The sequence below is a fragment of the Rhipicephalus sanguineus genome, chromosome 3 (assembly GCF_013339695.2).
Source record: "Rhipicephalus sanguineus isolate Rsan-2018 chromosome 3, BIME_Rsan_1.4, whole genome shotgun sequence".
Taxonomy (NCBI): domain Eukaryota; kingdom Metazoa; phylum Arthropoda; class Arachnida; order Ixodida; family Ixodidae; genus Rhipicephalus; species Rhipicephalus sanguineus.
Window position 1 is genome coordinate 219508569 of NC_051178.1, and position 14711 is coordinate 219523279.

The 14711-nt window shown below is 49.4% G+C and overlaps 1 protein-coding gene across 1 annotated transcript in view; it reads left to right on the forward strand.

Annotated features, from left to right (window-relative positions):
* The window catches only part of LOC119388315 (retinol dehydrogenase 11), a 164636-nt gene that overhangs the window by 75193 nt on the left and 74732 nt on the right, over positions 1-14711 (forward strand). Inside the window, exon 3 of the mRNA XM_037656018.2 lies at positions 2839-3075. Within this exon, the coding sequence (XP_037511946.1) occupies positions 2839-3075 (237 nt within the window). The remainder of the gene's footprint in view (positions 1-2838; positions 3076-14711) is intronic.

The window sequence follows — 14711 nt, forward strand, 5'->3', positions numbered from 1 at the left end:
TTGGACGGCTGGATGATGTCGTCGGGTAGCATTTCGTCGACTTGTTTCTTAACGGCGTCCCTTTCTCGCGTCCAAACCCGGTAGGTACTCTGACGGATTGGTCCAGCATTTTCCTCCGTTATGATACGGTGTTTAGCAAGGGGTGTTTGCCAGACCCGTGATGACGACGAGAAAAAGTCCTTGTATTTCTTCAAAAGGCATCGGAGCTGTTGCTGTTGGCGGGCGGGAAGGCTTGGCTTTACGTCGAAGGATGGCTCAGGCATTGCGGTTGTCGTTGTAGCTTCGTCAGAATCTGAAAAGGCAAACGCATCGCTTACAGCCAAGATTTATTCGCTGTACGCAATCGTCGTGCCCCTGCTCAGGTGTCTGTACTCTTGGCTGAAATTCGTTAGCATGACGCTTCCTTCTCCTTCATACAGCCGAGCAATGCCTCTTGCGACGCAAATGGCACGGTCTAGCAGCAAACGCTGATCGCTCTCGATGACGCCTTCGATGCATTCAGCCGTTTCGGTGCCGACGGGAGTTATGATGCTGGATCTAGGAGGAATGGTGACTTGATCCTCGAGCACGTTCAGGGCATGTTGACATGGGTTCGTATCCGGCGGTGTCGCTTTCTCCGACGATAGAGTTATCGACTTGGGTCTTAGGTCGATGACGGTGCCGTGATGGTTTAAAAAGTCCATGCCAAGTATGACATCCCTCGAGCAATGTTGCAAGATTACGAAGCTCGCAGCATAAATGCGATTATTAATGGTGACTCTCACTGTGCAGACTCCAGACGGCGTTATTAGATGGCCTCCGGCGGTCCGGACTTCGAGGCCTTCCCAAGCAGTCCTAACTTTCTTCAACATTGCGTCGAACGGCCCACTGATGACGGCCCACTTTCCAGTATTATCACTGGCGGTCGCGCAAGTTCTGCAATAATCTAGACTATTCGCGTCCTGCGCGCACTCTTAACAAAGTGATCTGCTACAATCGCAAAGCATCTCGTACACTGCGGCGCGGTCAGCGTCGAGCTTTGCTAACCGTCCTTTGCTGGTCAAACGCGAATACATCGAAATAAAATAAAAAACGGGCGTGGCAATATTCACTGCAACCTATGACATCATGTTGCATAGGGGAGCACAGATTTGGTTAGGACGAAAGAGCACACGGCAGAAAAGACACTCACTTGCAACTGAGTTTATTAGATACGAAGCAGCTCTTTGACTCACGTGTGTAACGCCGTACGTTACGTGCGTCCGTACGAATGCGCCGCAACGCGTTCCCCTCGCCGTAGGTGTTGGAGCGTTGCCAAGTAGGTCACGCCACAGCTTTGCGTTGACGTCACGCTCCGCTCGCACGCTTCCCTCGCAGGTGCGCGCTGACGTCACTCTCTCCTTCACCCGCAGCATGCTCGCCGTAGCGCCCGCAGCTGCCGGCTGCTCCGCCCGCTCGCAACACCTCCTGAACGTGTCACTTCTCTCTCGCTTCACCCGTGGTAGTCAAGGAGAAACGCGCGCCTGCTCCGGTCCAGCGCCCGTGTCTCGACTCTGAAGAAACAACGACTACGAAGCCTTGCCAAACGCTTTAATGAAACTTACACGAAACCCAACCCGCCTCACGTGTCTTTGCGTTTCAAACAAACTTTTACTCAAGTAAACGCTACACCGAGTTTCGCTTGAAACCGTTCTTCCAGCACGTGCGTCCACGCCCGTTTCAACCGGGTCAACGCACACCGCTGCTGCTTCGCATCCCATCAGGGTTTCCTTCGGGGAGATGGTCCAAGTTTTTTTCGCAAAATCTTGACACCAAGAAGACGCGTTCGCAACGGACACTGTCACAAAAAATTGCCAAATCTCTGGGAAACCCAGTAGCAATCTAAGAGAGCTTGAAGGGGGGCACAAGTAATCAGTTCAAACACTTAACTGCTGTGAAGGAAGCTTGTTTCCTTCATCGGCAAATGCACCGAAGACGCACTGGTGCACGCGTCTGCTGCAATCTTAATCTTTAGCCTTCCCTTCCACCTTGCTTGTTGCCGTGCCATCTTCCCTTCTTAATCAGCTTCACCCGGCGTTTCACCACGACAGAGGCCTAACAAGTATGGTATCATACCTCACACCATTGCACACAACCTCAAGAGGATAGGATTAAAGCGCGGCGTAAATCTCGTCTTCACGGCACCCTTTAAGCTTTCCCGTTTTTGCGCTCCCTCCAATGAACAAGAAATCAGTGTGCAAAAGAAGCTGTGCTACGGAAGTAATCTCCCACTCAGTTGTGGCAAAGCTTACATCGGCCAAACGGGCCGATGTCCTAATGATAGACTAAGAGGGCACGCTGAAGGTTCATAATGACGGGGCGCGCCTTCCTGCGCATTGCAGGAAGTGCGCTTGCACCGCACTTTTCGACGAGGCAGATGTCATGAGTCGTGCAAGAGGCAGGCGTGATTCGAGAGGCAGATTAAGATTGCTGCAGACGCGCTGCATTTGACGATGAAGGAAACCAGCTTCCTTCACAGCTGATTATATGTACCCCCTTCAAGCTATCTTGCATTGTTACAGGGTTTCCCCGTGATTTGGCAATTTTTTGTGACGGTGTCCGTTGTGAACGCGCCTTCTTGGTGCCAAGTTCTTGCAAATAAACTCAGTTGACAGTGAGCGTCTTTTCTTTCGTGTGTTCTTTCTTCCTAACCAAATCCCGTGAAAGATGTCGAACCAACTGACCATTTTGATTCCCAGATGTCATTGGTCACAAGTTGGAAACATCAAAACGCAGGTTCTTTACATCGTATGTCCACTTGTGAAGCGCTGAACACTTTGTTTGTTGCTGGGAAGAGCATAACGGACGTCACATGCGCAGGGATCGGCAAGGAGACGGCGCGCGAGCTGGCACGGCGCAATGCGCGCGTCATCCTGGCCTGCCGCAACCTGTCCAAAGCCGGGGAGGCCGCGGCTGACATCTGTGCGTCGACGGGACGCAGCGTGGCGCTGATGCAGCTGGACCTGTGCTCACTCCACTCGGTGCGCCAGTTCGCCGCTCAGGTGGTGGCCACCGAACCGCGTCTCGATGTCCTCATCCTCAACGCCGGCATGATGTGTGAGTACCGGTCCAAAAAGAGGGTGCGCGCTGCCGTGGAAGGCTATCTGGGGTTCGTTGACAGTGCCTCTAGCATTTCGCCTCCATCGAAATACGACCGCCTTGGCCGGAATCGATCCCGCGATCTTCGGGTCAGCAGCCGAGCGCCGTAACCAGAAAAGGGACTTTCTGGACAGGCATTACTGATTTAGCTGCAGCGTGTGTAGTCAGCTATGGCCCGAAATTCTGAGTAACTTCGTCGTCGTCGTGTGTTAAACAGCGTGGATGGTCATCCGTTGTCACTGAGTTCACATTTTTTTTCTACTGAGGGCATATCTATTACACGGCTTTGTACTGTGATAAGAGCGGAGCTCTTCAACCCTTTCAGACGCCACCTATGGAGAACTGTCTCTAAATGCGTCAAATTGGCATAACCTTATTGTAATGCACTGAATATTGTGTTTTCGCAAAAAGTAATCTCATAATACGTTGATTTATGTGTGTTATAGTGACTAATTCTAATTAAATTGTAATGAAATATCTCTCCATTCTGAAGTCATTCATGCTCTGTTTTTGCATAGAGTCAGATCTCAGGCTAGAAATACAGTGCAAACAATACCTTTGTGTTTGCTCGCGGGAAGCGGCACGTCGAACTATTCGTCCAACATGGTAGTGCCTTCAGCAATGTTACTATATCCAACAGTACACTACAAAACAAAATTAAATGAAGACACATTCATTATGCAGGAGGTTATATTCATCAAAGGTCAATGTCTCTTGCGCTTTCTTTGTCGCTAGTCGACACAACTAGCAAAAAACATGGTTGATCCCTCCCTCATAGGAATCGGAATAACACGAAAGTAAAGCGTGCCCTTACAGAAGTAACTGAATGTTGACTGTACGTTGGTATAAGAGAGTTTGCACAATGTATATTGATGTCTGGCAGCTATAGCACCGTTTAACGTGGATGTGCCCACTTTGATGATTGGTGGTACATCTCCACCCCGACGACTAACGTCCCTGCTAAATGATTAAACAAACCGTTGTTGCAGCTGTAGTATTTAACGGTGAAAGCGTAATCAGAGAACTAGGTGTGATAGCCAGAAGAGCGTCGCATATTGGACGCAGAACTTGGTCGCCATCCCGCGGCACGTTAAAATGTGATTGAACACCACGGCCGGACTAGAGGGAAACGCAAAGCGCGTCTTGTCGCCCCGGTAGCCCGGCTATATGCCCGGCCGCGATTTTTCTAGGGGCGAGCGAGTGAGCGGGGAACGCGGTGTTACAGCAAAGTGAGGCAGGCGCGCGTCGCAGATCTATGAGCGACGCCGACGCTTTTACGACGCTTGGCTAAGGTCGCCACCACGCGGTGTGTTAAGGCATTGACAAAATTGAACTTCTATTGAAAACGCGCCGAATGGGAGGGACGTGTAACGCGTTGCAGGTGCTAATCGCGGAGTCCACAGTAATGACGAATTACTTTACCGCTCCCAGAGGGCAACACCACCCCGTCGACCGGGAGAATGGTAGATATAAAAGGCGCGTTTGTAACGCATCTAGAGTCTGTGACCGTGGCGCAGTGGATAGCGTGCCCGGCATCTGGTGTTGCGGACTGAGCGGTCGTGGGTTCGATGCCCGTTGACGGAACGTTTTTTTCTTTGCCATCTGATCGTGCATATTTTTTCGACGTCATTTCCGTGACGGAAATACGTCACCGAAGTCTTGGTGGACCCCGGCATAAAACACTTTCGTGTTAAAAAGTTCGGCAGATCCCACGTACCGTGGAAATCGATGTTATGCAAAGAATGCGCGGGATAGTGACTGTGGCGTAATTTTTCACATTGAGCGAAACGTTACCGAATTACGCAGAGAAATGTGGAAGTGGTCTACGCACACGCATGTGTTGAAGAGCCGCATATGTATTATATAACCAGTTGTCTACGGTTCCATAACGATGCCTACAGCAACATGGGTGCTACAAACACCAGACGCGGTAAGCTGATATGTAGTGCTTATATTCTTTAATACTTGATAGCGCGAATCCGAACGGGACCAAGAAGGAACAGAGATGCATAGGATAGGTGTTACTCGCAACTAAGCTTCATTCAGGAAAGTTTCCCTGGAGATATGGTACGTAGCTGAGTGGCACGCGCAGGCGCACAGCACGCAGTTCACAGTCACAGTTGCATTTGTTACATTTGCGTTACAGTGGTTATGTTTATACTTGTCCGTTATGACGGAGAACGCAAGCACGTTTCACGAAGCTGTATTTGTAGAAGGGGTTCTTGACAGTTCTTGAACAAGGTGATCATCACCGTTATCGTTGTTATCGGATCCGTTCGTGATCGCGTCTACGAAGGGTATAAGTGTAGTGAAGCGCGAGGTATGTGCAGATGGTGAAAATTCTGCATGCCTCTTACGATGAAATGATCTATGATGCCTCCTGTCCTGGACGTGTCAGCGAGGTCTTTTGAGGCCCTGTCCATGTCCAAGCCGTCTTTCACCACTATAAGGACCAGGCGTTTTGGTTCTTGATAATTGAATTTTGAAGTCACCGGTAATGATGAGAGGCCTGGTTCTCTCGGCAGATTTAGTGTAGGGAAGTAATGACCCTGGTTTTTTTGTAATCCACGTGGTCGAAGTTGCGGACCACGTGGACGAGCGGATGGTAGTTGAGCGTCCTCCAGGGGTGTTCTGTGTTCAGCTCCCTCACATTCCTTGCGTCCGCCGCGGTGGTGTAGCGGTTACGGTGCTCGGCTGCTGACCGGAAAGTCGTGGGTTCGATCCCGGCCGCGGCGGTCGTATTTCGATGGAGGTAAAATGCTAGATGTCCGTGTATTGTGCGATCTCGGTGCATGTTAAAGAACACCACATGGTCAAAAGTTCCGGAGCCCTTCGCTATGGCGTCTCTCATAATAATATCGTGGTTTTGGGACGTAACACCCGAACAATTATTATTATCACTTTTCTTGCGTGTTAGTGTGTGTGTGTTCGCAGTTACTGTGTTGGTTGAGACTGTATCACCTGTGGTACATACCTGCATAACATTAGACAGATTTAGTCGAGCGTCCGCAACAACGTACGGACGCAGCCTGCCATAGGAAATGGCTGGCAGGCTGCGTCCGTTCGTTGTTGCGGACGCCCAACTAAATCTGTCTATTAACTCCGGTAAGCGGGTATGTGCCACACGTGACTGAGGAAAGGGTTTCATGACGTACGCGACAGGTATTTTACGTTATTCATTTCATGACCAGTGAATCGTGTTCGTCATACACTGATCCCCTGCTGTGCTAATTTCGGTATATTACAAGTTATGGAGACGACCAGGAGAGCGCCCAGACGTAGGCTGATAGATAGATAGATAGATAGATAGATAGATAGATAGATAGATAGATAGATAGATAGATAGATAGATAGATAGATAGATAGATAGATAGATAGATAGATAGATAGATAGATAGATAGATAGATAGATAGATAGATAGATAGATAGATAGATAGATAGATAGATAGATAGATAGATAGATAGATAGATAGATAGAAACGGCCAAAGTGCCTGAGGTTCGCTAAGAAATGCTTCGCATTTAAATCAAGTGCTGTAAACAGTTGTGTACAAAGCGTGCGAACAGTAATTATCATCATCATGAACCGGTACACGCTCGCTTCTCAACCTCTGCTTCGCTCCCACAGCACGAGCGCCGATTTCTCCGGCGTGGCCTGTAATGACCACGATGGGTGAGACGGTAGTACAGAGAGAGAGAGACAGAAAGAAAGATATAAAGAAAGAAAAAAATCATGGCGAAAAAAAATCTGCATCACCTAGCGGCTGCGAGAAGACTCCGCCACAATGGAATGCCTACGCCAACGACGACGTGCCTGTAGATCTGTGAGAGGTGCGAACGCTTGGTTTCAGCGCGAGGTTCTGTCTCTGCAGTTTAGACATCCGTGTCGTGTCTGTAACTGTCTGTGGCTTAATTCCAACTTCTCTGCGCTGAGAATCAATGTAGAAACAACCTAGCATCACCTAGCTAACGCCTAGCAATGACATAGAAGCAACCTAGAAACAACCTGCATCGCCCAGCTAAGGCCTAGAAGCAACCGGATCAGTCTTCAGAAGCGTCCAGTTTTGCTGTTTCAAGCCTGCCTTGCACGGCTTAGTGCACGCTTCACCCATTTTTTTTCCCTTTCGAAACTCGATTAGCATGTTATCTGCCAGCGCTGCTCGCAGCAGCCGTTTTACTTGACCTTCAAAAGCCATTTCAATTTCGTGTGTGCATGACCTTTGCAGTGCATTGCGGAGGGCAGATTTGGCGATTCCCCTGATGCATCGGCCAGCTCTGTCGCAGTGGGCTCATTACCATAAAAGTGACCTACTCGGGCACATATACTGTTTGAAAACAGCACGCGTTTAGCACGCTGGACGCCGCCTCACATGACGTTAAAAGAAAACGAAAGACTAAGGAGGCTTTCCTGTCCGCTTTACGAACTTCGCGATTTGACCCAGAAATTTCGATTCCTTGACGGCTGTACGATTTCCCACAGCATATAATCAACTTGTCGCTTCATAGCTTCTCGTTCTCGCGTCGAAACACGCTAGGCACTCTGACGGAGTAGTAGAGCACATTATTCCGTTACGATGCTAAGGGCAAAATTTGTCGGTCTGAGCAGGCGAAACGCCAGCGTCGGGAGTTAGAGACGCACCGCGCTCAGAGCAGCAAACAGTATAAAAACAGGAGAAAGGAGATCACATACCATAAAATAGGTAATCGCACAACAAATCAGATGATCCCAAGAAAATAGCACACAAGAAGCGCAAGAAAAATACACAAAAGGACGGAAAGGAGCAGACAAACACAGCAAAAGAACAGAAAAAGTAACAGTTTCGCCGCAAGGACGAAGCAGTGAATGCGATAGCAACAAATTGGAACATCACACGAAGAACGGCGAGCAGCTCGACATTTGCAGCGCGCTGCTCAAGCACGAAGAAGTACGCACGAAATGAACCCACAGGTACACACAGGATGAGCGCGAACTAACTGTCACAATTGTTACTCCTCTGTGTTGAGCAGCGCGCTGCAAGCGTCGACTATGCACACCCGACTAGCCCCTACTTTGGCTCTTATAGCTAGCGGCTCACTCCTTTCCGAAACACAGCCGCTGGGGCGAGCGAAGGAACCTTCGTGCGCTCTGTAACTTCAATGCAAACTTTGCGGTGAAAGCAGAAACGTATGATCAGGGTCGTCCACTCTTAGTACGAACACGGCGCAGCGTGGCCGCGTAAAGCCCCTTGACGATGGAAAGTAGCGGCGCTGTTTTATCCACGCCGCCACACCCTCGCCGCGCCGTCAACCTCCTCTCTTTTCACCCTCTCTTTCGCGTAGCCGGCGCATCCGCACAACGCCACCTACCTAGACAAACTTCGTCAAGGCCTGGAAGCTGTTCGAGTGACGTGTCACTAGTGGGCTGACGCTCGACCTGCGTGAGCTACGGTATTCGTGCTTTAGCGGCCGTTTAGTTCATTTAATATACACCGAAATCGGTATGGCGGAACAGGAGCGTATGACAAAAAGGACTCATAGGTTGTAACATGTAAATTATGATATGCATGTCATGTAAGGCTTGATTTACATGACACACTCTTGGAGCGCTCGCTGCCGTTTCATTAAATGTATGTATACCAAAATTGGCATAGCGTGACATGGTTGTATGACGAACATAAATGACAGGTTGTAACGTAAAAATCATGACAGTCATGCCACGTGCGGCATGACTTGCATGCCACGCTCATGGTGGGCTCGCAACCGTTTAGCTAGCAAGATGTGTATCAAAACTGGTATGCCATGACGTGGCTGTATGAGTAGCATAAGTGACAGGTCTTAGCATGCAAATCATGACATGTTTGTCAAGTAAGGCGTGAATTATATGACATTGTCAAAGTAAACTGCCGGCTGTTTCGCTAACCGGATTTATACCAAAAGCGGTAGGACGTGAAATAAGTGCGTGACGAATATAAATGAGCAGCCATGTATTGTATACACGAGAATGCAAGTTCGATAGCATGGTATTTAACGAAATGTACATGCATGAATGCACGACAAACATTCAATAGTGAACCCGTTGTTATGACATGAAGGCCTTCATTTGGCTCACAGACAAATAATGCGATATATGCAGCTCCTTGCTGACTGCTACGCATTACATCAACTCCCACAGTGCGTGACATGTGGCGACTTTTATATTCGATTGGAACCCCCGTTATTTGCGTGCCAAATGTTTTAATAATGAAAAATAGCGCATGCTTCAAAGTACTTAAATAAGCATACACATCTCGTTCCGCTTTTGTGCCTTGTTTATTGCAAACTCCTCGTAGAATATCGTCCGGACTGAAGTGTTTTTCGCACACCTGCAAGTGACAAGAGAGTGACAACTTTACGATTCGCGTTTCTGCAGTTCACCCTAACATACAGCGAAACGCATGCACGTGACAAAACCGAAGCGTAATACCATCATACTACATGAAACGGAATACACGAAAATCAAAAGAGAACGTGTGTATTTACCTTTGAATGCTTTGTCGGGCTGAAATTATCCTTTGGGTTAACACCTATCCATGCCTTCCGCGTGTCTTCATCGGTTGGAAAACGAAATACGTGTACCTTGGGCTTCGAGTCGTAGTTGCCACAACAATGTAGAACACAACACTTCCCTGGCATCACAACCTAGTCACTCAACGACCAACACGCGCACAAACACAAGCAGCACACATCACAGCTTCGAGGAACCGACGGCACTCAAAGCAACGCAGCATTAGCGTTTCTCGCACTGCTTTCAACTTAACTCGGCATCGGATGGCAGCCAGCGCGTGAGAGATTCGATACACGTCCAGCTTCAAACACTAGTAATGCTGAAGTGACCAAAACTCTGATGCGAACGCGCCGCCGAACGCGGGCGTAGGTGATGATCCGCCACCAAGCACAGCGCACAACGCAACCAGCGTCGCAGCCCTGTAGTGATGCATGGGTGCTAGCGTCGGCAGAACAAGAGCGGCCCACTGAATAAAGTCAGCCCACTACCTCTGACGACACGCGACAAATGGAGTTTAGCTTCCCGGCCTTGACGAAGTTTGTCTAGGTGGCGTTGATCCGCAACGCTGAGTGGCTGCGAGCTGCGATGCGCGATACCTCCCAGTCAGGTGACCCTGACATCCCGAAAAGCGTGCGCAAGCAAACTTCGCGCGCTTCTAGTTGCTCGCGAACGCCATGAACCCTCCAGGCGTCTGTGTGCGGGTGCATGCGTGCGCTTGTGTGTGTATGTGCGTGCGCGCACGTTTTTGCGTGCGTGTGCGTGTGTGTGTGTGTGAGTGCATGTGTGCGCCTGCGTGTGCGTACGTTTGTGTATGTGTGCGCCACCGTGTGCGTGCGTTTGTGTGTCTTCGCGCCTGTGTGTGCGTGCGCGCACGTATGTGTGTGTGCATGTATGCGCCTGCGTGGGTTTGTGCATGTCTGTATTGGCGCGTGTATATGTGCGTGTGCGCACGTATGTGTGTGTGTATGTGTGCGCCTGTGCATGCGTGCGCTTGTGTATATTCACGCGTGTGTACGTATGTGCGTGCGTGGGCGTCGATTGCCACTGTACCCGCGTGTGTATGTATGTGGGCGCGTGTATCGCGTGTGTATGCATGTACGGGAGTGCGTGCGTGCCTGTATCGCATGTGTATGCGTGTGTGCTTGCGTGTCTGTATCGCGTGTGCATATAAGTGCGTGCGTATCTGTAGCGCGTGTGTGTGTATGTGCGTGCGTTCGTGTCTGGATCGCGTGTGTATGTACGTGCGTGCGCATGTATGTGCGTGCGTGTCTGTAGCGCGTGTGTGTATGTGCGTGCGTTCGTGTCTGGATCGCGTGTGTATGTACGTGCGTGCGCATGTATGTGCGTGCGTGTCTGTAGCGCGTGTGTGTGTATGTGCGCGCGTTCGTGTCTGGATCGCGTGTGTATGTACGTGCGTGCGCATGTATGTGCGTGCGTGTCTGTAGCGCGTGTGTGTATGTGCGTGCGTTCGTGTCTGGATCGCGTGTGTATGTACGTGCGTGCGCATGTATGTGCGTGCGTGTCTGTAGCGCGTGTGTGTATGTGCGCGCGTTCGTGTCTGGATCGCGTGTGTGTGTACGTGCGTGCGCATGTATGTGCGTGCGTATCTGTATCGCATGTGTACGTGCGTGGGTATGCATGTGCGTGTTTGTATCGCGTGTGTGCGCGTGTGGATATGTGCGTGTGTCTGTATCGCGTGTGTACGTACGTGTGTATGCTTGTATCGCGTGCGTTTGCGCGCGTGTATATATGTGCGTGCGTAAGTGTCTGACAGCGGCATTGGCACAAGAAGCCCTCGGGCCCACTCATTTCCACAAATTCAGTTTAAGTAAACCACCACATTTCTTCAAGCTTGCGCACTGACCTCGCGCTGCGCTTGCGCTCGCGTCATATTTAACTGCGGGTCGTGGTCTCGTGGGGTCGGTGGCGATGGTGTATGTACAGCACGTTTCTCAAGAGACTGGCCAAGAAAACCACCGTTTGGTGACGATAATGCCCAGATGGTCGAGAAAATGAAAGGTTAAAAATAAATTAGTGCGCCATGCTTTTAATGGTGAAAAGAAATGACACCATGATCCGCACAAGATTTATGACGAGAACTTATGCGACCTCGGTATGAAAATAAACGCCAAAAAAGGTCGAATTAGTCGCCCTGCTTCAAGACGTGTGTGCATATGAGAGAGGCGTTTATAAAGGACACAACCTGCATGGACTAATTTATGCCAACCTGAGTTTGGCATGAAAACCACCCTAAAATGGGCGTGTCCCCCCGAAAACATATTTTAAGCTGGGCTTTTTCGTAAACGATTTTTGGAGAGAACTGCACAAGAGCAAAGAATGAAACACCACGACGAGAACAAGGACAACAAGGGAACGAAGACGATAGGACAAGAGACTTGTTCATTTGCTGTCCTTGTGCTAGTCGCGCAGTTTTATTCCCTGCTCTAATTATTAACCGACTAGTCCTTATCAAGCTGTTACCAATGCAGAGGAACGAAACAAGAAAAGTGCGTTTCCGTTTGCTAGCTTCAGTGTACCGTTTTTGCACATAAGTTCTCCCCAAGTTGAGGTGGGCCGTTTTCCTGGTCCTGTGGCTTCCGAAAATAGAACAGTGTCAAGAAAAAAAGACGGCTGCTGTTTAGTTAGAGCAACATGAAAGCCACATTGCTGAAATTTGTTGGAAAACGAAGATGCACACACACAACACAAACACACAGGTATATATATATATATATATATATATATATACGCGCACACACTGTTTCGGCTAGCAGCACTTGAGCGAATGGTAATATTTTGTGCTGCTTTGCCCGAGAAACGTGGGCGAGATTTTTTTGTAACCAATTACAACGGCTTTGTACACAGTAGTTAATCTCTAGAATGAGCGGAATGCTGCAACATCCGTTGCACCAATATGACCAATATGGCCTCTTTCCTGGTTTGAAATAAAGAGGAAAAGTTATGTAGGTTGAGCACCTGTTTTGCAAGGTACAAAAATGTTTCTCATCATATAGTGGATGAATGACATATATAAAACGATCAGAATTGGTGTTTGCTTTGGTGAGGACTGCGTACAATAAGTGATACAAGAAATTCCAAAGGCTTGTCAGAATAAACTAATCGAATTAGTTATAATAAAAAATACAATCGCCATTTGTGCATTTATGTGATGAGTCTACAATACATAACCGTCCTGTCACGCTGCTGCCTCACGGGCTCACAGGCCGCCAGTAGGATTATCGGAGAGCACCAGTGCAGATACGCAATCGCGATGACTGTGTTAAATATTGCGCGGTATGCGCAGTAGCACAACGGGTTTTCACATCAGCTGGTGTTACAGTGTGCTCTTTTATGAAGGTACTGAATCGATGCGACGATATGAGAGGAGTCGGCTAAAATTTATTTCTGCATGCGTAAGGACCACTCGGTCTGCCTTACAACAATGATCAAAATAGGGCGCGCAGAATAAATGACGCTTTGAATTTCAGCACAGTTTGGAGCTTGTTTTCCCTGTGCATTTGAATTTGAATTTGAATTTGAACTTTATTCAGACAGACATTGTCTGGGATGGAGGGGCTAAAGGCAGATGCAACTGCCTGACAAGGGCCCCCCTACCCATACAATGCTCAGGGGTGGAAAGCCGCGGCACATGCGCAAGTACATGTAACAAGAAAAGAAGGTCAAAACACGGGCATACAGGCGATCAAACTTTCCTTGAATATGCAGTTTCACAGTTCAATTCATTGTTTATAATCTTCTCAAGGCTGATGCGGTGCTGCGTGGCATAAGAACGGTGCGCACAGACTTGTGGAGTGACGTGGTTTTCTTTGCAACTTGGAAACGGCAGCACGCGCTCCGCCGAAAACGCGCGCGCGGCCGCGCGCAGTCGCTTCCGCGGGCGAGCCGACCTTCGACGTTTTCAGTGGCCCACCAGGGGCGCATCCGGCGCTGGCGTCGGGCGCGTGGAGCACGGGTATTGCAACGAGCGGGGCGACGACCTTTAAAGCGCGCGCCCTTCGCGCCTTCTCGCTGGTAATGCAGGGAACACGCTGAAATGCGCCCAAGCTCTGTGTACCGCCAGCGGTAAGTGGTGTATATAAATAGCTCGCCGTGAGTATGTTGAGTAACGTACGCTCCGTGGCCTAGCCGGCTATCGCCGCGTGCTGCGGAGCGAACTGTCGCCCGTTCGGATCCGCTTGTCGGAAATTATTCTCTGAATTATATTTTCTTTCTGGCTTATATATATATGTATATGGTAGGGGTGTGCCAATAGTGCAATTTTGTCTCGAATCGAATAGTGCCGAATAGTGGCCAAAAATATCGAATAGTATATATACACAAAACGTGTGCCACCAGTTACGGCAAGTCAAAGGAAAAATCAGGGACGCTACGGCGTAGTGAAAGCTTTATTACACGCTTGTTCGGGAGGGTATTCTTGTTTTCAGCTTTTATGGGCGCGCAAGCATAGACGAGCCACCATTCCAGTCACCACTCCTAACCTCCTAACGGAGGGAGATATGGTAGCCAGTTTATGTCTTTCTCCGCATGGTCGTGCAATACGGTTCACCTGATAACGGTAGTGTTACGTTTCAGCGCCATGGGTGCTCTGGGTCCGAAAATCTTCGCGCCCAGAGCACCCATGGCGCCCATGGTTCACAGCAGCGTTTTAACTGCGAGCCGGAAAGATGGGAGTATCTGAGCGTGTGGTGCAGTGCGGCAGTGGCGACTGCACAGCGTGAACGAATTTTCACATCTGAAGCCAACCACCGAGGGCGTTGCGAGCCAAAGGCGCTTGCGGCATGCCCGGCCGAACTACGCAACAAGTCCGTGCCTTCAGTTCGGAAGCCAAGTTGTGAAGGGCTTGACAGCTTTCTGATGTGCGTGTGTGCGTGTGTTTCTTTTTTTTTTACGTGCGTAGATGACATAATCTCCCGTAAAATAAACATGCGCTCGCTTTTGAACCAGGTTATCGGTGAAAGCTTTAACGAAAGGCCTATAGTAACGACGTTAGCGTTAGCTTTAGCCACCCCACCCCAACCAAGGTGCACCATTGGCCTTTGTCGCGTTTTAGC